The 23,345-nt window shown below is 34.9% G+C and overlaps 1 protein-coding gene across 2 annotated transcripts in view; it reads left to right on the plus strand.

The window, feature by feature from the left end:
* LOC144451175 (polyamine-transporting ATPase 13A3-like) overlaps positions 1-23,345 on the plus strand; it is a 64,262-nt gene that overhangs the window by 15,855 nt on the left and 25,062 nt on the right. For both annotated transcript variants that reach the window (XM_078141971.1, XM_078141972.1), the window contains exons 3-5: positions 6,376-6,476; positions 16,148-16,315; positions 21,936-21,994. In XM_078141971.1, the coding sequence (XP_077998097.1) occupies positions 6,408-6,476; positions 16,148-16,315; positions 21,936-21,994 (296 nt within the window). In that variant the 5' untranslated portion in view covers positions 6,376-6,407. The remainder of the gene's footprint in view (positions 1-6,375; positions 6,477-16,147; positions 16,316-21,935; positions 21,995-23,345) is intronic.

A 23,345-nucleotide genomic window follows, 5' to 3' on the forward strand; every position in this document is an offset into this window, starting at 1 on the left:
CTAACGCGCGTGCGTACTACCACGAAGAGTTAAAATGTTTCTGAAATACTACATGACTTAAACAAATTTCATGCCTAAACTGTCAGCCTACACATTTGCCTGCAGCAAACTTTACCCGCGAAAATGTCAACTCACATCGATTTTAGGTTTTGATATTTTTATGAGGAAATATAGTAAAATAATTCGTAAGAAAATGAAATAAAGTGTACAAAAAAGAAACTTACTTTTCGTTAGTTACTAGCTTATATTGAAAGTGTGGTTACCGAGTCAGATGTTACGGAACGTTTACCGTAGAAGAGTGTCTTCAATTGAGCACAGATCACGAGTGGTTTTCGTCACACTGTAGAGTTTCGGATCGGCGCATTCATACATCAGATAGCCTGTCATTGCATATACGGAAGAAAGGCTTTGTTAGTTCCCGTCCGTGGCTTTTAATGCATCTTATAATTATTTGAAAGAAGGGCTCTGTCAGTTGCTATAAACTAGACAGTAATCGTGTTAGTGTAGTTGGTCCCTTGACAGATAACGTGTTAGTTTACGTTCGTTATGTCTTTGCTTAACCGTGGGCGTTTTGTGGCCTTTCCACACCTTAGAAAAACTCTTTCTTTTCCTCCTATTTCATTATAAATACTCTATATTGAGGAGTAAATAACGGCTATTAGGTTTTCTATCACTGCAATTTATGTCAAGGTCTTTCTAAGAGTTTACGTTTAGAATATGTACCTGGGCTAATTTTATATCTTATTTTCATTTCAACCAATTTACTAATACGGCAATGACGAAATACGCGATAATTTTGTGTGCTGTTCACATGATGACTCTGCGTTCTTTTGAAAGGGGGTGCTGGGAAAGAGTCTGATCACAAAAATACGACTGGAGAATTCGTGTAAAAAATAGACATTCTTGATGTTGTAAACCATCTTAGGATATTAGAAAACTATATTTCAAGTTGTACGACGCATTGCACGTTACTGTTCAGTGGCTCTGTTTGATGCAACCACACATAAATCGATATGATAAGAAACTACACATGTTGCACTTTAACACCGTAAGATTCAATAAATACAGTTTCATTTGACATTCTGTCTAAATGGAATGTGCCACCATATTCGAACATCTAAGCAGACAACAAATCATTGGCGCCCATGTGCGTGTGTCTAGTTGCAGTATGTTTTTAAAAAGCGTACTTAATTCAAACTAAATGTAGCAAGCAATCGCCGTCTTGCTATCTTAAAGCGTAGCATATAATGTTTCCTATCGGTTTCTGCATGGTTTGATCAAACACAGCAAGTGCACGGTAATCTGGAACGTGCTGTAACACGATCAGGTTTTAGTTCTGGATACACAAGCACTAGGGACATCTACTTTATTACTCAAGACTTTTGCATATCATCACAAATATCTTCCATGTTTGTGAATATTTAATAATTCGAAAATAAACTTTGACGATCAACGGAGAAACAAAAGGAAATTTAATTTTTAAAAAGTGGCATATGGTCGTCAACATGCTATTGTTACATCAATAATCTAGTAGAAGGTCAAACTTAACGGACAGATAAATATTTCAAAACGTTAAACATGCACTCTGGTAATTTCTGCTGTACTGATAAAATCGCTTCATAAATAAAATAATAACATGTATTAGAAACATACCCCACAATTGCTAGTCATAGGGACAAGGTTTGTTTATATTTTGACTGTTCATGCTAAATATATTTTTAATTGTCACAGCTTGCTAATACAAACAACGACATGGCAATCGATATACATGATATAAAAGAAGTTAATTAAAATAGTTCACATTTTAATTAACCCTTTGCTGACGAGAGATAATTGAAATCAACATTGACGATTCTAGAGCAGGTGAAACTAACGTCTATTTTGAAATTCGAGGAAATTGACGGAACTAAATGTCGTCTGGCTGAACAAAAATCTTACTAAAATTGTCACATTTGATCGTCTGGTTGGACAAAATGCTATTTTTACATTTTATCGTCTGACTGAACAAATATCTTACTAACTACTCCAATGTATACATACATACATACATACGTACGTACGTACGTATGTACGCATGTACGTATGTACGTATGCACGTATGTATGTATGTATGTATGTATGTATGTATGTATGTATGTATGTATGTATGTATGTATGTATGTATGTATTCACAGTAAAGCTAAATATAACTAAAGCAATCTATACAAATTTTGGCGCTAATTTCGCTAACATATACCCATCACGTAAACGTCACAGATCTGTAAATTCCCATATTGCGGAACAAGGTATAGAATTTGAATTGATTGTTGATAATAGTGATTAATTGCGTTGATGACAAATCACTACAGTAGGGTACAATAGGGTCAGAAGAATGCTGTAAACGAAAGTAATATCACTACATTTATTTAACTGAATTGATGTAAATAAACCTGTGTACAGACATTCAGTACGCCAAAGTACACACTTACCATTATTTCTGTAATAAAATACTGTCATTAAGTGTTATGTTTTGATTTCATTAATGAAGTCTAGAAGAATAATAAAAAAGTGAAATGGACATCCGAAAAGACACCCTTGCTATATTGTCGATTTCAATCTGCTGGCAATTGTTATTGGAAAATCACCGTTTTACGACATTATAAATGAAATAGACACATGCGCTACGTGTAGAAAATTTACTTCCAATAAACGTTCATATTTTTCACAATTTTCTCCAAAAATAAGTTCGTTTTCATTTTCAAAAAGTCTTGCTGCTGCATGAGTGTAGCGATTTTGCTTTACAACGGAGGCAGTCTATATTTTTCACATTTAAAAAAATAAAATAGAGACATGTGCTACTACGTGTACAATTTTCGAGAAAAAAAAAATTGCAAGATAGACACACTTGTTACTACCCGTTGTAGATTGCTTAGAATAACACCCATTCATATGTACATTTTTGCATACTTTTTATGATTTTACTTTAAATGGACACGGTCCATATTTTTTCACATCTCTTTCAACAATGAGACCATTCCGTAAAACATTTGTAAATATTTACTGCCAGTTGAAATCAACCCTTTTTTGGGAAAATATTGAATGTTTGATAACTTGCCAGTTACAAATGGGAGCTCCAGATCTTCACACGCTTTAGCTTTGTGTAGTAGTATTCTATTCGCCGCTACTGATGTTTTCACTTTTAGCTAGCAGGTACAGGCCTAAAGTAGGACAAACTTAAATTGCTTGACGTACATATAGCAAGATCACAGAGAGACTGAAAAAATAAATTCAGTGAAACAAACAACATTTTAAGTTAATATCAACGATATAAATTCAAACAATCCTATGAACGTTAAGTAACCATGCATTGTACCGACACTTGCATCAGAAACAACTAGTTGTCAAGGTGAAAAAAAATTGAGCATTTTCGTAAAAACAAAACAAACATGTTTGCATGGAGCATACCGTTTTGGTTCAGTTAACTTGACGTACACATTTACTTATCCGTGTTGTCACAAATTTGATTAAAGTCAGCAGTTTGAAGGACTGTCTTCAACATTGACACGTCAATGATCTTGATGTTCGGAGACCTGGAGAAACAAACAACGATAACTCAAAGTGATACACAGTCTTTTGGAATGTAGTCAAAGTACAGGCGTCTATTGCACAGCGGCACAAAGTACAAGTCTGAAAAAAAATCAATACATGATATATTTAATGTCACAGGCTGAAGTAATATTATCTACCTCTTTTCTCAAGCAAAGTGCATTGAACAGAAATGCAGCCAGTCTTTGCGACATATCGTTATCTACATGAAGCATTATCTCTTATATACTTTACATAGATAGGAGGAGAGTAAAATAGTGTGGAATGTACCTTTTTATGATATTGATCAAAATATTTACATTTCAAAGGGAAATGAAAGTCGTCCTCCATCTCATCAAGGTCACAGGGCACAAATACATTGATTCAATATTGCTTTTTCTACAAGATTCATCTATGAAGGAATGACCTAAGTATGTTAAAACGTGTAACCACCATTTAACTACAACAACTTTATCAACAAAGACAAGAAACAACAAAAACCAACAACAACAACAACAACAACAACAACAACGACGACGACGACGACGAAAAATAGTGATTATTTTATTGTATTTAGATTTGATGTAAACTGTACAAGATTCATCAAGACTTGATACCGCCATTTGAGATAACTGCATTATATATATATATATATATATATATATATATATATATATATATATATATATATATATATATATATATATATATATATATATATATATATATATATATATATATATTTACAAAACATTTTGACAAATAAATTGACATTAGGTACTTCTTAAAATCTTGTGCATTCCACACTTAGTATAAACCACAAATTTCCAATAAATTTGCAAATTTCGCTAACCGACGGAATTCGAGTCATTCTGATAAAGCATATTACAGCATTTTTTGTTCATCTGTAACTTGGCATATTTACAAGCTTGCCATAGAATTTCTTATATTTTGCAGTTTCAAGTCGATAGGGTACCTTTGGGATTCAATACTTTGTATATTAAATTTGATTTCCTATCAATGCAGCAATCGCACTATGATAGGAGAATGCGTTTCTGTTGATATAGCTAGCCAAGTATTCACACTTCAGTAGAGCAAACGTCATTGATAATAACCTAACAAGTATTACATACTTCCGTCGATAAGGGAGAAAAACTCAGAAAATGTGTTAGATATCTGACAACCGATGGGTTATTAACAAGGAAAATTTCCATTGTTATTTAAAAGGTTATTTTTGGCTTAAACGTATATAGACTGATTTATTTTTCATTTTGCTTGTCCTGTGATGTTGAGCATTTTTCATTTCCATACCAATGACATTTACTTCGCGTATATGTATTAAATTTCATTCATACTACATATGAAAAAGTGCCTTGTATTTGATAACTACACAACTTAATTTTTAAGCCTTGTTATTACTATTTTACGTCGTCTTATTGACCTAAATATGCTGCCCATACATAATCTAGAAGTATAGTAAATTTCTTTCAGTAATTAAAATGGATGACAGGTAACAATATAACTATAAGACAGTATTATTTATGAAAAACGAACCGAACTCTTCCGTTTCATGTTTTCCAGCCAAAGGTAATATTCGAACAAAAATTCTTTGCGTTTCTTGAATTTCTAAGTTTAATGCTAAACTCATCTAATGGCTATAGTCTTTGTGATGTCAAAAATTTTGATGTGAAAGTGATTCCAAATCAATAAATTGATATAACATTTTGATATAAAGGTGACACTTGTTAAATCTACAACAAATCTTGCTTTTCTGTAACTTTTTGGCATTTCTATTTCGACCCAAATCATATCATCAAACCTTATTAATGAATTGATGAAGCAATTTGACATAAAAGTGGCGAAATCTGCAGATTGCAAAGAAGGTATTGTTCACATTCTTTATCACATTTTCTGGGACAAACAGTATAATCACTAATACGCAGGCTCGGAAACGGGACATTTCCACATCATTTCCACAAGGCAGACAAGCAACTTGACTTACTTATCTATACAATGAGCTGCTGTCAGACATTAATTGACAAGTTTTGACGATTTCATTGATCAGATTAGTAGAAGGTAACGACTTTTTATTTTTTGTTAAAACTGTGATAAATGTTAAAATGAAACAGTTACACCCGACCTTGGTTATTGTATAAGGCTATCACGTAGAAGGAAATAGGGATAGATAGGGACTTCACTGATATCGAAAGTGGTTGAGAAAAAAATGATGGAATCACCAGAATATTGAACGAGAAGACTCGGTGTTTAATCGGTAACAAAGGCCATTTGCACATCCTTACGTTACAACTCTGAAACTGCACCTGATTCAAACGGCTTATGTTGTCTAATTACGTGTGAGGCTGTTCTCACCTCAGGTTCCTGTATTGTCAGTGACAGTGCAGTGACTGGTGGGTAGAACATGTACGACATATTAACGTTGTATGTGCCTTGCAAATACAAGTTTTAAACTTCGGCTGTAATTTGATTCAAGGCAACTCTAACTCATTCTCAGTTAAATACAAAGAGAAAATTAGGGACGACCGTACAAAGTTTTGAATTAAGCCATTTTAGAATTATGGTTACCAAGAACTGCTTTAATTTTAAACGATTGTCAATTCCCTTGAAAATAAGACAGTGAATCCTAAATTCATACATCAAAAGGAACAGGGACAAGCTTTATGGTAAATTTTGGAGAGATTTAAGAACTACCATTTCAAGAAAACTGGTCCCAGAGGCGCGATAGAGCGTCAACTTAAGCTTATGTGTTGTTGCTAATATTTTAAATTGTACAAATTTCTTTTTTGTTGACAGATTGCTGTTTAGTTGACGGAGCAGATATCAAAATGGCCGAGCCGTCGCACAAGACGTTAGCTGACAGGACGGTTCTCAATGAAGGCACTGAGGAAGAAATTGTAAGTACACAAAACTTTAATAGACACCTCTTCCCGCCAAAATCTATAACGAGGAAGAGCACGACATTCAATTCAATAAGATTAAAATAAAATTAAATAGAAATAAATCATAAATGAGCAAATGGAAAAACCCTTGTAATTTGTCCACTAAAACTCAATCCTTTCCAATACTCCAATTTATTGTATCCGCCATCTTGTTTTCATCTCGCAGTTGAAGACATTTTGGCAGCCATTTTGATAAATCTGATTGGAGCAATTTGACCATTTTATTTGAATTCAAAGGTTTTCTGTCATTCCTGAATTAAATCAGTCAACTGTTCTGTGTACAAGCTTGAATAAACTCTTCATTGGTGTATTGTTGAGATGTGTGTTTTGATTATTCATCATTATGCCATGCATTGTTAATTCACATGTTACGAGCAGCTGATAGTATCTGACTTGTACAATTCAACAAATGTGATAAATGCATTTTTGATGCTCATAAGTATTTCATTGAATCCTGAATCTAAAATCGCAATTCATTAAAGGGGCACAAGCTGAATTTGTTTGTTTTGTGTTTTTATATTTGTTATTTTAAAAATTATGGTACTCAGAGTATTTTGCATTTGACTGAACTGAAACATAAATTCAGCCTGTGCCCCTTTAATGATTCTTGATTCCTGATTCCGGAGTTTCCATGGTACCATTTAACTTAACACGCCCAGTCTCACTGGATTGCATCTGTTATCTCATCTCATCTCATCTCATCTCGTCTCGTCTCGTCTCGTCTCGTCTCATCGAATCTCATCGAAACTGCATGCTCATCCTGTATTTGCTGTTACAGTAACATATGAACTACACTCATACAATAAAAAATCTCATTTGGTGTTGCTTCAAGACAAACAGATGAACATTCAAAGGACTTATCTGCATTGGATTAGTCAGCAAATCTCACTTTCTAGTTTTTCATTTATTTCTAATATGGTATTTATAAAATTTGAATGTCGGAACTTAACATAAATCTATAGAGATAATTGAGTGGATAATGGAGATAAAATAATTTCTAAAAATAAGACAATCTCATCATGATTTGTGGCATATGCTAACTTAATTTAATTTACAATCTGTTTAAATAGAAACCTGTAAGTCTTAAGAGCATTGCAAAGTATAAAAGTATCAAATAGGTGGATTATGAGTCTATAAATAAAGAAAAATATAATACATACTACTAAACCAGAGTGACTGTAGAGTTTTGAAGTAGACACATGATGTTTGTTTTTTATATCTCGCACAAGGTTTTTTGTTACAAATCACATAAAACTAACATACAGATACTGATAACACGCAAGTATATAAAATGACAAATTTTATCTCATTGTGAACACAATCAGCATTACTGTGAGCTGAAACAAGGGGGATTCAAACACAAAACTCTTTAATTGTTTTCATGGTGAGATAACATGTAACATTTTATGTGCGTGCCCTGTATCATAGTCTAGTTTCTGATGGACCGTATTCAGTACTATGTTAACTTCACACTTATACCGTCTGGTCAAGCCTGTGACTCAAGGCGTTGATTGTGGTTCAACCCCAAGGTGAGCGAAGCGCGAAAGGCACATGTAGTAATCCATCACAAATTTAAATTGACGGGCTGTCGTCATCACACATTAACATTCATTTGATAAAGCTGTTTTGACTATATCCAATGTCCAACCAGGACTCCACCTCCAGTCTGTTTAAACTAAAATCACGTGGGACGCGACGACGTCATCATGTTTATATGAACGCTGTAGGTGGGAGCACAAAATTCTGTGCGAGAGTTACGGGCTTGACTAGACAGTATAAGTGTGAAGTAGTTTGGAATACGCGCCATCAGGAACTAGACGAGCTGTATCGGTGCCTGTTGTGTGAGAAGTAAAAAAGAATTATGCCACCTAATGGAAACAATATAGTCTTTCTAGTTTGGTAGAAAGCATCAAATAACCACACCTTCACGTTCAGAATCTGACAAAAATATAGAAATCTTATTTATTGTTGGCAACACTTTACTATGAACATTACACAATAGAATTATCTAAAAAAAACATAAACATCACATTAACCTCAACGTACTTTGTACTGCATTACAAACATAGCTAATCTATTAACCCTGCATAGAGTGACAGCTCTTAAAAAATGTTTACACCACCCCACCCCCACCCCGCATGACAAAAGAAAACATCTGTTACTGAAATGAAAACATAGGTGTAATTTGCATCGTATGTTTTCATTTCAGTAACAGATGTTTGTTAATTGGTTTTCAGTATTATAAACAACAGTACAGAGATGACACCATTTGATAACGACTATTATCAATTTCCCCATGGGATGTACCAAAGAGACAAAAAGCTATTTTTGATTGTTAAAATGATACAGTGTAACTTTATAATTCTTGATGTTTACTGTAAAGGGGCACAGGTCGACACTTTATTTTTATGGTCCTTGGTGGTTAAACATTAAAGGGGTACAGCCTGTAAGTTTATGATTCTTGGCGGTTGCATTAAAGGGCACAGATTGTAACTTTATAGTTCTTGGTGGTTATATTAAACGGGAATAGTCAGTAACTTTATAATTCTTGGTAGATACATTAATGGGGAAGAGACACAGTCTTTAAATTTATAGTTCTTGGTCGTCATATGAAAGGTGTACAGTATGTAACTCTACAGTTCTTGGTGGTTGCTTTAAAAGGGGCACAGACTAACTTTATTGTTCTAGATGGTTACGTTACAGGAATACCGTCTGTAATTTTATGGTTCTTGGTGGTTAAGGGGTAAAGTTTGTAACTTTATAGTTTTTGGTGTTTACATTAAAGGGATGGAGTCTATAACTGTTACTGTATAGTTCTTGGTGTTTACATTAATTTAAGGGATGGAGTCTATAACCTTTTAGTTCTTGGTGTTTACATTAAAGGGGTACAGTAACAGTAAACATCTAAATAGATTATTTCCGAGGCACATTCTACGTTAACAACGTTTAACTTAGCCTTTCCATGCAAACAACTAGAATGAACAACTTTCTACTACTACTTCGCCTCATCACAAATTTCCTCTATACTTGTTAGGCAGGTAACGTAAACGTAGTAGCCATAAACAATAACGTTCATTCAATGTTAACTATCGTTATATGTCGTCAAAATTTATGGGACTCTTGATAATCTTCCTTCATTGAATTATCCTGTATATAACCTGACGTGCCAAAGTTTCCTTCAATTTTTCCAGAGTTTCATGCCATGAATAATCGTAAACGTTTAAGAAGTGATAACGTCTCCACATACAGTAATGCAGTGAGTGTTCTTCAAAAAATTGAAAGTTTTTCTTTCTCTGAATCCTAGTTTAAAAGGGGTCGAAAATGAAGAGCCATCTAAGATACTTATTAGGGCTAAAGCATTGACTTTTGACATTGTAATTTAGAAGTGATTTGGCGCCAAACTATGTGAAACAAGTGAATTTGTTTTGATAGCTTGACGTTCTTGACAATTCAAGTGTCGACAGATTTCTTAAACAACACTCCGTTTGCATTAACCCTGTATAGAAAAAAAGTTTCAGTATGAAATTTTTCAATTTAATTTGACTGTCTTACTAATGTAAGGCATCCATTAAGTATGTTGTACTGTATTCAAGACATCACAGACTTCATTGCTTGGCAGAGTATCTGCCATTTACTTATCGGCTTAACATTGACAAAATATGATACAAATAATAAACACAATAGGGAGCTTGCAAACCCGCCATGTTGAATGTTGCATCATGGGAAAAGTGATAATAAATACTAATCGAATAGTATTGTAAACAATGATATTACATTGTTTTTAACCACAAATGATCAATTCATAGTCACCCTGACAATTGTGGCAGGTTTATTTTATCGACAACTCAAGATTAGGTATTACGATAACCACAGATAATCCCATGGTCCTTTGCGTCTGAGCATGCCCAGTCTGGATTGCAAGTTCCCTATTAGACGTTGAAGGTAAATATTTTCACGTATTAAATATGAAAATTAAATAAATCCAATACACTATTTTCATATCAATCTTTCTCCAATATTTTTCTTTTAAATGTCGTGTGTCTGTTGTCATCATTATTCGTCGTCATCATTAATTGCTGTTATCATTATTCGTCGTCACCATTATTTGTTGTCATTAGTAATTGTGGTCGTCGTCATCTGTGGTCATCATTAACTGTCTGTGGTCATCATGAATGTCCGTGGTCATCATTAATTGTTGTCATTATTAATTGTTGTCATTATTAATTGTCGTCATTATTAATTGTCGTCATCATTGATTGTCATCATTTATTGTCATTATTAATTGTCGTCATCTTTATTTGTAGTAATTAGCTGTTGTCATTATTATTTGCGTATCGTTATCGTACAGAGGATAGATCTGTCCCTCTATTATTTTCACCATATTTCAAGACAGTGTTTTCTGAGTAGGTTAAGCATGTACATGTCAAAAAAGATGTTATCTGAATATACTCCGGAATGGACTACTGCTACTGCTTCAGTTTAATCCCTGGTGTATTTATAACTTTCCCTCCAAAACCTTCCGAATACATTTTTTTCTGGAAATTTTTCTGCAAACCTAAACAAACCACAGTATTAATCGTTGATATCTGAAATGATAAATTTTGGCTAAAATGCATACAATTTTAGTGTACGAATCTTGTCATCATGTGTGTCTGGCAGTTTTGTGATACTGCGATACTGCAAGTAAAGGAATAGACACTCAGTGTTAACTTGGATTGTATTACAGAACCATGTGCTTAGATGAATACAGGTCACGCAGAGGTCACAGTAACGAGAACTTATTTCGTGATTTCTCTCTTGGCAAATTAAAGGGATCACTATGTCAACGGAGTTGTCGATCGTAATTGAATCGAGCTGCGTGACATCGCCACACTAGACGGTAATCAGAAAAACGTAAAACACTGGCTGGTGAGACTATCGTACCACACAAAATGAAATTCCTTAGTTTGACTTTCAAAGAAGGAAAAACTATACTCATCCAAGAAAATGCATGTTTTAAATTTGAAATTTTTTATCCATTTCCTATTTTGACACGGAGTTACAGACAGGAACTGTGAAGGAAAAGAGGTATATACGTTGAAAGAATGGATAGATAGAGTGGCAAATAGATTGCTAGATACTTAAACAGAGTACTGCAGGCAGACAAGACAGACACACTCACACGCACACACACACACACACACACACACACAGAAACAAGAATGAGGAGATAGGAATGGAAGAAGACAGAGCAAGAGAGAGCGAGAGTGAAAACGAGAGAGAGAGAGAGAGAGAGAGAGAGAGAGAGAGAGAGAGAGAGAGAGAGAGAGAGGAGACAGACAGACAGACAGACAGACAGACAGACAGACAGACAGACAGGCAGACAGACAGACAGACAGACAGACAGACAGACAGGCAGACAGGCAAACAAACAAATAGACAGACAGACAAAGGGTGGGACAGACAATGAATGAATGAACGAACGAACGAATGAATGAATGAATGAATGAATGAATGAATAGAAGAGAGATAGAGATATGACTAGAGATATAGAAAGAGAGCAAGTGAGGAGAGATATATGGACAAATAGAGAGAGAGCTCGAGGAGCGAGCTGATAATAGGAGAATACATTTCGTATGCACTGTGTGAACAGAGTGACCCCTCTCTGCCATTTTCTCAATGTGCAAATGACATATGGTATTAAAATACATTGTAAAAAAATTGCAATTTGTAAATGTATCACTTTGATATAGTAAAATAATTCCATATGTCAGTGTTTGCTAGTCAATGTTGACAGACGTGACGTGTTAGAGAGTAAACATTTTGTCACGTCCAGCAAACATAATTGCTGTAACAGACGCCTATGATATATGATATAAGTATTATGATTAAGACCATGAGCTGCCATCTGTTTATTTTGTCGCAAACACTACTTCCTCAAATAACACATTTCGACGGACAGAACTCGAGAGACTTCTTTTTTAAAACATTTGTAGATGTTATTTTAAACAAAATCGCTGCTACATACGGGTCTTAAGGCATGTCGGCAGCAGTCGTCCAATTCATGTACATACGCCTGGAATTGTCCCACGGTACGAAAATCTAAATCAGGCTTAGTACCTAGGGATGTTCCTACAAAACTTTGTTTCTGAGAAGAAATGTACATGATTTTCAAAAGACTTTATCCGTAAAGTAACTATGATATCATGCAAATAAGTCAAATTGAACGTGATGGTTGGAACTTGGGATGGGTAAGAGCTTATAATGATTGGGACGCTTTTTTGTTTTTGTCAATAAATAAAAGGCATTACATCCAACCCAGACATGCATGGCAGACGACATCTGAACTTGTACAGGAGTACTTGATTCCCGTCACAAGATTTGTCAAAAGTTGATGACAATCTCAAAATGATGCTGTCACCTTCTGTAAAGGACAGCAGCAAGAATTGCGCATTCACTCCTGGTGACAGTGGTGCTTTCACTGGAAATGGTGACTAATTTAATGATTTTGACACATATTGTTAGTGTATAAGAATGTTGCTCAAGGTTTATTTTACTCGCAGAGAATATAAATAAACATGTACAGTTTCATAGCTGTCGAAACATCAATCCCTCTGATCACTTTTGATCACGATGCACAACTGTTGACAATGAATCCATAATGAACAATTCCAGATATGTAAGTTGGTAGCACTCCGACTGGGAACGTAACAGCAGTGTGTCTTACCAACCACTGATGAACTATAAATAAATCAGTGTAGAATAACAATGTTTTGATTACTAAACACGATAATCAAAATATAAACAAATCGTGGTGGGTGCAACACAATGTAGACACTTTAAGTCGTGTAATAGACTAGTTGATTGACAGGTGGTCTCCCTAAAATGTAAATGCGAACAAGGTTACAGTTGCAGTAGCGAACGAGGTTACAATACTGTTGTCACGAACGAGGTTACAGTTACGACTGTCAACGGGTAACTTCCGATGTGATGTGCATGTCCTTCTTGCTAAATGATTCACACGGGACTAACTCTTCCTATTACGGGTTCAATCTAGTTACCATCTTGACATTGCATTCGACAAACCGCGCGAGAAGCATACAGTTGGTGTTTTCAATTAAGTTCAAATGATGTAAATTTCCATGACAACCACAAATCCAATTTATCGTCATTATGTCAAAGTCATTGGTCACAAAAAGTGTAGACATTAATGTTGCATTATTCTGTAAGTGTCATGGACTACTGGGGATAGGGGTTTGGTGATGAGGTCAATGTGTGAGAGTACCACATGCGTATATCTACAGATAGTAAGGTTAAAAATATTTGATAATTAGATAGTTATGCTACATATTTGTCAGTCAGTTAGTCAGTCAGTCAGTCAGTCGGTCTCTGTCTGTCTGTCTGTCTGTCTGTCTGTCTGTCTGTCTGTCTGTCTGTCTGTATGTCTGTCTGTCTGTCTGTCTGTCTGTCTGTCTGTATGTATGTATGTATGTATGTATGTATGTATGTATGTATGTATGTATGTATGTATGTATGTATGTATGTATGTATGTATGTATGTATGTATTGCATACTTGGATATATGAACTAATATATTCACAAGATACAAAATAGAATACACATAATATACATTTCAAAATAGAATTTACCAGGATAATATCTTTTAATTCCTTTAATTCGTAAACCACTAAACAAAAAAAAAATAGGCAGGTTGATGCTATAAAAAAACCTTCCTGATGCTATATTTATTGTGCAAACACATCAAATTGTTTAAGAGAGCTTTCTATGCGTGACGATCGCTACACGACTTTGATCCTTTGAAATCCTTCTCTTCGAGTAAACTGTCAAATTTGACATATCCCAGTTCATGCATTACTAATTAAACAAAATTCCCCAGATTAAGAACACCATGAACCAGTAATCGCTTGGAAATGTCAAGGAAATATGCAAAATAGTTTCAATTTAGTATGAAATTTTGATATTTATGAACAATTTCTTCAATTTCGGTCGACTTATTAAAAATGTTATTTTTTCATCCGTAAATGACGGTAAATAAAACGTAGTAAAACTCAATGTAGAGTCCTGGTGGTTGAATGTTGAGCGTGGCTGGCGTTGAGTCTGCATTATTTTTTTCTAATTCAAACCTCGGCCGTTTGTTTCTCAATGGCTAAAATTCTTCGGCAAGATTTGAACCATGATTGTGTTCTCGTCAACCTACCTGTATATTTTGATATTTTGGTACCTGGTAGAATGTAGGTTGTATTATGAATATTTTAATCAGATTTACAGATTTTGCAATGTAGTGTATGCTCCCGGGGGAGTTGGGGAAGTTATATAGGAAATTTGTGCCAATATAGGTATGTGTATGAGTAGTGATTGAGCAGCAGTATGAGCACGAATCATCCATTACGGAAGATGCTTTGTAAGTGTGTGCTGTTATTACAATAAAATGTCACTTACTATCACGACCAGTTCGTTTGAACGTACATGCATTGTCTTTTTACACGGAAAGGAATAACCTTCAGTAAAACCTTAATCCTGACGATATTTCCTGATTTGTTTCATTCATACAAACGGCTTGTATCAAATTGAATGGAGACAATTATACCAAATATATTCAATTTCAACAGTTTTCGTAGGTTTTCCGAATTTCACCGTATGGCTTAAAAATAATTTTAGTTTGCCACTTAGTGATTAATTTAACTATTTCAGCTAAATGTAATCTCATGTTAGTACTTGAGGGAAGTTGTAATTGTAAATAAATCTTTGATCTCACGGGAAAGGGTTCACTTTGCAAAACTATAAATTACCATAATCCCGATATGGGAGCAGTAGTACTTTCCCCGATACCTACATGCTAGGTAAACTCTAATGGGTCTTATGGCCCTCCACTGATTCTTATAACCAAATTGATTCCCTCCATTGAATCATAAAATTCAAATTCTTAAAGTACGACCTACAATTGTCCTGAAAAAGTAAATGAATTTAAAAATATTAAGCTTTCAATCAGTAATTTATTAGTTATATTTCGGAAACACTTAAAGGCCGGGGATTCGATCATTGGGTCTTACTTTTGTCTTACTGTCTTATCAGTGGAGCCATGAGGATTACATAAGATTTTTTTCTGGCTAGTGTTTCACATCTAAATTGGAATCCTCATTCGAACTGGGTCTTTGAGCGTAACCTTCTCATCGAATGTTTGTGAATAGAATGTTTCTGTTTTCAAGGTCTTAGACTAATTCATGGTAAATGTTGATGTTACACTAGCTAAGTACAATTCGTTGATTAAAAAAAGTAAGTTATCTATACACAATAGAGAGCAAGGTCAAGATTGATACTCCTGTCCACTAGAAATAGTCACAATCCCTTTGAGCGGAATATGATAGACGAAGCTATACTTACTCTTGCAATTTGCACAGAATTAAGGTGAAAGTAGTCAATTTAAGACTTTTCTAACTTTGAAGCAGATTTGTGATCATTTGTTGTTGTCGGTATTACATATTATATAGTAAAACTGCAATAGTGTAACTCTTTGTCTAACGATCGGTCATCGTAAAGTTCACTAACAATATAACAAATCTTACAAATCTCAATTTTTGTCCGAAAAACAATTAAATCCCCTTGACTATATTCTCCCTTCTTTTTAGGAATGCTACGGGTATAAGCAAAGCGCTGGCAAGACAATCTTGGTTTATCTGGGGGTGTTTTTCACCGGTGGTCTCCTGCTGTTGCTGTGGTACTGGAAACCAGAGTGGTCACTACGTGCCCAAAATAATCGGTGTCCGTTGAAAGATGCCGAAGCCGTCCTAATCAAGGTAAGGTAGCTTCGGAAATATTTGGTGTCTTAATATATTGTAACACGACACAGCACAACACAACACAACACAACACGACACGACACGACACGACACGACACGACACGACACAACACAACACAACACAACACAACACAACATAACATAACATAACACAATACTACCTAACTTAACACAACAACACACCACTCAACATAACATAACATAACACAACACAAGACAATATAACATAACATGATATCACACCATTCAGTATAACATAGCATAACATAACGTAAGTCGCATACACGACACAACCTTGATATGCCTTAAGGTTTTAATCACAACAATGTCAAATACTGGAAATAAAAATAATTGCATGAAATTATAAATTGTACCACAAATTAAAACACGAGTTTAAATCCTTTAAATAATCGAAAAAGAAATTGTATTATATATCATATTATATTGAGTGTTTCGTGTTCAGCACATTTGGACATTATTATGTACTGGAATAAGGCGCTTTATGAATGTTTCTGATTGATTGGTTAAGCATAGTGTTTGCCAGAAAACCGCCAATCTCTTTTGTGTGTAATATAAACTGTAACAGTGGTGGCCATTTTGGAATTCAAATTCAGATAAGTTAAAAATTACGCACCGTGAACTTAAAATTTGCCATGAGTTTAGAAAGAATGGCGTTTTAATTTTATTGTACCAAATTATGTGCAGTGTTAGCAATTCGTGTATTTCCGAATCCCCCTTATTTGGTTGAAACTATGATTTTCAATCACATTTGACTTTACAGTCGAAATAAACGATGACATTAAGAGGTCGGAGTCAAATAATGAAGTCTTGCGTTCGAAAGTAAACAATCCTTCAGTACACGGTGTCCATTATTTAGAACTGTGTCTATAAGCCGTACAAACACATTAATCGATGTATATGGCTACTACAAGAAACCTTTAGAGATTACAGCAGACGGTACTTATTTTTACAGAAATCTCCTGCTAACAAAAAATGTAAAATAGCTGCTATTCATTGACACTGAGCGTACACAAAAACCACCATTGTAAGTCATATACGTTCCACTGGGGAGATGTGACTGTTGTAACACTCGAGTTTAAATTGACTAAGCGCTCCGTCGAGAGATTCAAAGCAAACCTTGAGTTCATGCAGAGAATATAATATTAGATGCAAAGCTTTACCTATGGATTTGTGTTAGGATATACAAGTTTATCCAAGTGAACATTTCCAATGTTCATAACACCTGATCCTGTCCGATTGACATACCATGGCAAGCGTGAGTCATTCGGAATCAGAGATCGAGCTTTAAAAGATGTAGTCTCTGTAACTTTAGGATTTAAGTTTTGTCTTTAAATATTTGATTTATCGGTCACTTTTGAAGTCTAAAGTTCAGAAACCATTAGATAATTCTAATGGTAGTTGTAATATAAGAGTTATTACATGTGTAAGTATGTGTACAACATGGTTGATAAAGAAATTTGCATATTCTCACAAATTGTATGTGATATACTCTAGTTTAATTAGCTTGTCAAGTTGTAGTCAAATGATCATCACGTTTCTATTAATAGTGTACTGACTAGTTAAAAATAGGTATGTTACTTTTATGTTATTCCCCAATATTTTTCTTAGCTCAGCCTAGGAAAATACGAGTGACCCAAGGAGCCTTTGTCATTATGAGTCGCTAGACGAGTAGTGGCAACTCTTAGGTCAAGAGTATTTTCTGGCTGAATGAAGAAGAATACTGAAGAATAACATAATTATACCAGTGCCAGTAATAGCAAAGAAAAATCGGGGGAAATAATATCAATTTTGAACGTTTTGACACATATTTCGAACACAGCAGAACTAGTGACATAGATTCGCGTTGTCGTGACGTAGAAAGACCAGAGTATATATTCCATATTTTTTTGTTCAATTTGGCTCTTGCATGGTATAAATCGCCATATCGATGTACAAAAAATACCCTCAAACTTATTATTGTAGGGAAACTAGAACCCATACTTTCAATGTATTTCGAGTATTGCTCACAAAACACAAGGTACGTGTATACACAGGGTGATATCTGTCGCCGATAGGAAGGTCATGTGCCATGATAAGTGTAGAGCAGAATAAACTGAGGACAAGAACGTCTTGAATCTTTGACTAGTTTCGCACCTCTGTAGGCTTTTTCAAGACGTTTGATTTGAATTCATTGGAAACGTAAGAATTCTATTATTGTATGTATTCTCTCAGGGTTGTTTTATCACCAATCTTGTATAACTCATCGTTCAAGTTATGCTAGAACACGTGACAATCGATAGTTCGACAAATAATATCTGTACATGCATCTTGAGTTTATGTAAATCACATGTCACACGTCACTTCATAAGTTGATACCGATGTCAACTCAAAAGTCAATATGTAGTCAACTAAAGACACTCTGTTGCAGCTGAAATTGTTTTCAGAGAGAAAAGGTTTCAAGTGTAAACATTTTGTAGTAACAATTACACCAGAACATACATTTTGTATACTAAAACATGTAGCAGATTGAGACGATAAAACTAAATTTGGAATGAAAAAAAACCGCTCTAAATATTTAGTTTTGAAAAAAATACACAAGTTATCAGAACTATATTTCTTCCCAGTCATTAGATACCTACCTACATCTTTGATTTCTACTTGAAGGAGGATTTATATCAAAACGAACACGCTTTGAAATATTTAAACGAATCGTAGTTAATAACATTTAAACACCCTGTGTATCACATTCGACAAAAAAACGTGACCATGGTATTAAAAGTCTAAACAGCCTTATAGTTAAATGTATAGTTATTGATTACGACTCTTCTCTTCAATTAGTATCCACGGTTCTATTGCTGTTATACGTAGGCAGTACTTGTAGGCAGGTGGCTGAAAATGTTCACCTAAGCCGGTGGAGACATCGAGCTTACCGGGACGATCTGGTCCGCGTTGTTTGAATACTCTATCGCGAGTAAAGGATCGGTTATAGAACTCCACTATCTCCGACATTGTGTAAACATTGAAACGACATATCGCTGAAATGGTGAGCCGATTAATGACTCGCCTGTATGAGTCGTGCCACAATGGTAAGGATAAGTATTGTTTGAAAAGTGGCCTACAAAAAAGTACATGTACATACGAAGATACATATTTTGAGGATTAAAAAACCACTTTGATTGCACAGCTAGATATTACAGATTAAATCTTAGATCGATACATTTGTGGATCGATGAACAAATGACAATGTGGCCAAATGTATGAATAACGAAGTACATCCATGGAAAGCTAATTGGATGGATTGATTGATTGATTGATAAAAAGGTAAATGGCAATAATGTGTACATAGGCTGATATATCGATAGACAGGAACATAAACAGACAGCTTTGCCAGATAGATGGTAGACAGACAAACAAACTGATCAGTTGGATAGCTAGACGAATGGTAATAGAGTATAGATAGGCTGAGATATCGATAAACAGGAATATATACAGACAGCCTGCCAGATAGATAGATAGCTAGCTAGATAGATAGGTATGTATGTAGGTAGGTAGGTAGGTAGGTAGGTAGGTAGAGATAGATAGATAGATAGATAGATAGATAGATAGATAGATAGATAGATAGATAGATAGATAGATAGATAGATAGATAGATAGATAGATAAATAGATAAATAGATAGACAGACAGACAGACAGACAGACAGACAGACACACACACAGACAGACAGACAGACAGACAGACAGACAGACAGACAGGCAGGCAGGCAGGCAGACACAGACAGACAGACAGACAGACAGACAGACAGGCAGGCAGACAGGCAGACAGACAGACAGACAGACAGACAGACAGATGAATGGCAATAACGTACAGATAGGCTGATAAAGCAGGAAGACAAACAGACAGTTGGACAGATATACAGATGGACACACAGATAGAGAGGTATATAGGTAGATAGATAAATAGATTGTTGTAGTTTCGTATTGTCAATGATTCGGTAAAGAACAATATAACTTTTTTGTTATAAAGCAGCAATAGAAACAAGCCATGTCATCACTCTTCTTTTCTGTTTAACCTAGCAAATATTAACAGATGATATCAGTCGTTGTTTCGATGGAAACCCCACTTACTGTATTAGCTTACACCATTACGGACAAAAATGTGTCATTATTGCAAATTTACGCGTGTACCGCTATCGTATAATTAACTAGGAACATATTAACCGTTATGATACCTGTACCGTTTAGTTGGCACAGAGCTAACCAGTCGAGATGAAGTGTATATTTGCAAACTTAGAACCTACATCCATCAAGTGTGGAACTCTCCTAGTCAATTTTATTTGTTTCAGTTTTAGATAACATTTTGACTTTTAACCGGGTGTTTAGAGAAACTTTCAAGTTCTAACCGTCCGTTACTCACCATAGATGTTGTGAACTTGTGTAGAACGCCAAAATTTGTAAACTGAGATATGAAATCCCGTGGTATTAAATGTCCTGCAATCGAGATTCTAGTGCTAGATTTCCTCGGACGGTTGCTGGTATGGACATTTGACTTAAAAGGGGTTTAGAGAAACCTTCAAGTTCTAACCGTCCGTAACTCATCATAGATGTTGTGAACTTGTGTAGAACGCCAAAATTTGTAAACTGAGATATGAAATCCCGTGGTAGTATTAAAAATGTCCTGCAATCGAGATTCTAGTGTTAGATTTCCTCGGACGGTTGAAAGATGCTGGTATGGATGTAGTACGCGTTCGCAGTCTCCATTGATGCGGTACTAAATCAATGAATAGACATTGTAATGTATTATTAATTCAATGTGCTTTTCTTTAAACGCTGGTTTTAAATGTTTAATGAACCTCGGGAGAGGGATTAATTTACCGTGCTGGCCAGAGTGTCAGCATGCATCACCCATTCTTGTGATTTTAAATGATAATAGCAGGTGGAAACATCAAAGAAACGGAAAAGTCGATTTAAATTGAACAAAAACAGGAAATTTTCAGTCCAGGAAATGACTACTATACCAGCGTTCATGTCGATATGTACATAAAGAAAAGGCGGAAGTTGTTACGTTGGCACGACAATTTAAGTTCTAATTCGCATGAAATATTTGGTTGATGTCCGAGTCAAGTCCAGATCCGTGTCAAGTGCATTTTAGTTTGTGTTATACTTACAGGGTATCTTATTACCCATTGTAATGATTCATGGTACATTGTTACATTGCTTACAGAATGCTGGCCAATTAACAAGCAATACATACATACATACATACATACATACATACATACATACATACATACATACATACATACATACACACACACACACACACACACATACATACATACATACATACATACATACATACATACATACATACATACATACATTCAATAAATTTGAACAGAAATTTGATTTAGGTATGAATAACGTTTTTTTTTTAATATTCCAGTTTAATATACAGATTTCATTTTTCCACATTTTTAATAATGAAATATTTATATATATATATATTCATTCATACCGACTTGTTGAAGATATTGAATACTGAAGCAAATAGACGGTAACTCCTTCCCACGCTTCATAAGCAAGCATTGCATCTGTATTCATTTGCTTCGTCTGCAGGATATTTTTAGAAGATGGCACACTGCCAAGGTGCTAAGAGAAAACGTCGAACTCCCAGAGTAAGTTACATGTTACATACCACTATCACTTGCCAATCATTTTCGCATATCGGCCCGTGTTCGATTTGGCGGGAACTCCCCACGGTCTTCTTTAACATGTGATGTGACTTATGTCAGTTTGTTTGATGTGAAAAGTTCAGCACAGTACAATGGAGCAATTTTGAAGTAACTTTAGTTTTGTTGAGACCCAATTTTTTAAAACGAAGCGTGTTCAATGATGTGACGTATGTTAGTTTATTTGCTGTGTAAGAGTTCAGAAGGTACCAAGGTTGAATTTTGAAGAAAAAATGTCATGTGGTAAGACTTATTTAAAAAAAAAATAGAATATTGTATGTATGGTCTTTTCTGTCTGTATAGTTATTTGCTCGCGTGATGTTTAGTTGATTACAAACTCGTGTCAAACAAGAATAAGTCTGTCAAATCTGCCAAGTTAATTGCCACAAACGGACGAGTTGTGAGGGAAACACATCCTGACAGTTTCGATGAAAGACAACATGCCCGTCACAGTACTGTACGTGAAAACTGTCCCACCAAGACGCGTTACCATGACAACGCATCGAACGACCAGAATCTGTCATCGTATCAAATTACAACTTGAAATTAGTGACAAAAGGATTCTGAAAATATTATACATTTATACATGGTAATAAAATAACACGTGTCACAATTTCCGTTTACTCATAACGTTTCCTTGCAATCCTTTTTCCAGGGTGGGCCAAATATTGATTTATAGCAAAACACACCGGAAATCTTTTGAAACTGAATGCTATCGCCGAAATCTATTACACAGTATCATGGCATTGTAATTGACATACTTTATATTGTCCTCGGACCATTTTGCGATTAGAATAAACATAGGAATTGCGCCATCCAATATTTCTTTTGGACAAATATTTGAACATATCAAGTGTTTTCACAATGTCGGCGACGTTATAGTTAATTAAAAGATAATGAACGACGAGTCAGATTTCATCTCTTGTTCATTTCTAGAAAACATGAAACATTCTATGTTTGGATATAACTAACGATAAGTATTCAGACATACAGCTACTACTGAAAATAAAGACATTTTGAAATTTGTAAACTTTGTGTTCTGGATGTCATATCCTTATTTATATCACCGTCATTTACGCAACAAGAGACATTATTACAATGCGTGTCCATGGCCGACACTGAACATTGAATGAACAACAAGTTTCAAATCCACGTTTCTTGGCAATCACACGTATAAATGTAAGTGATGTGAAGTCATGAAATGACTCTCCCGAATCCAATGGTTACAATTATGTTTTTAAATCTCGTAGTGGCATTCGGTTACATTTCGGTGTATCGCGTTTATCGAGAATATAAT

The sequence above is a fragment of the Glandiceps talaboti genome, chromosome 21 (assembly GCF_964340395.1).
Source record: "Glandiceps talaboti chromosome 21, keGlaTala1.1, whole genome shotgun sequence".
Classification (NCBI taxonomy): Eukaryota; Metazoa; Hemichordata; class Enteropneusta; family Spengelidae; genus Glandiceps; species Glandiceps talaboti.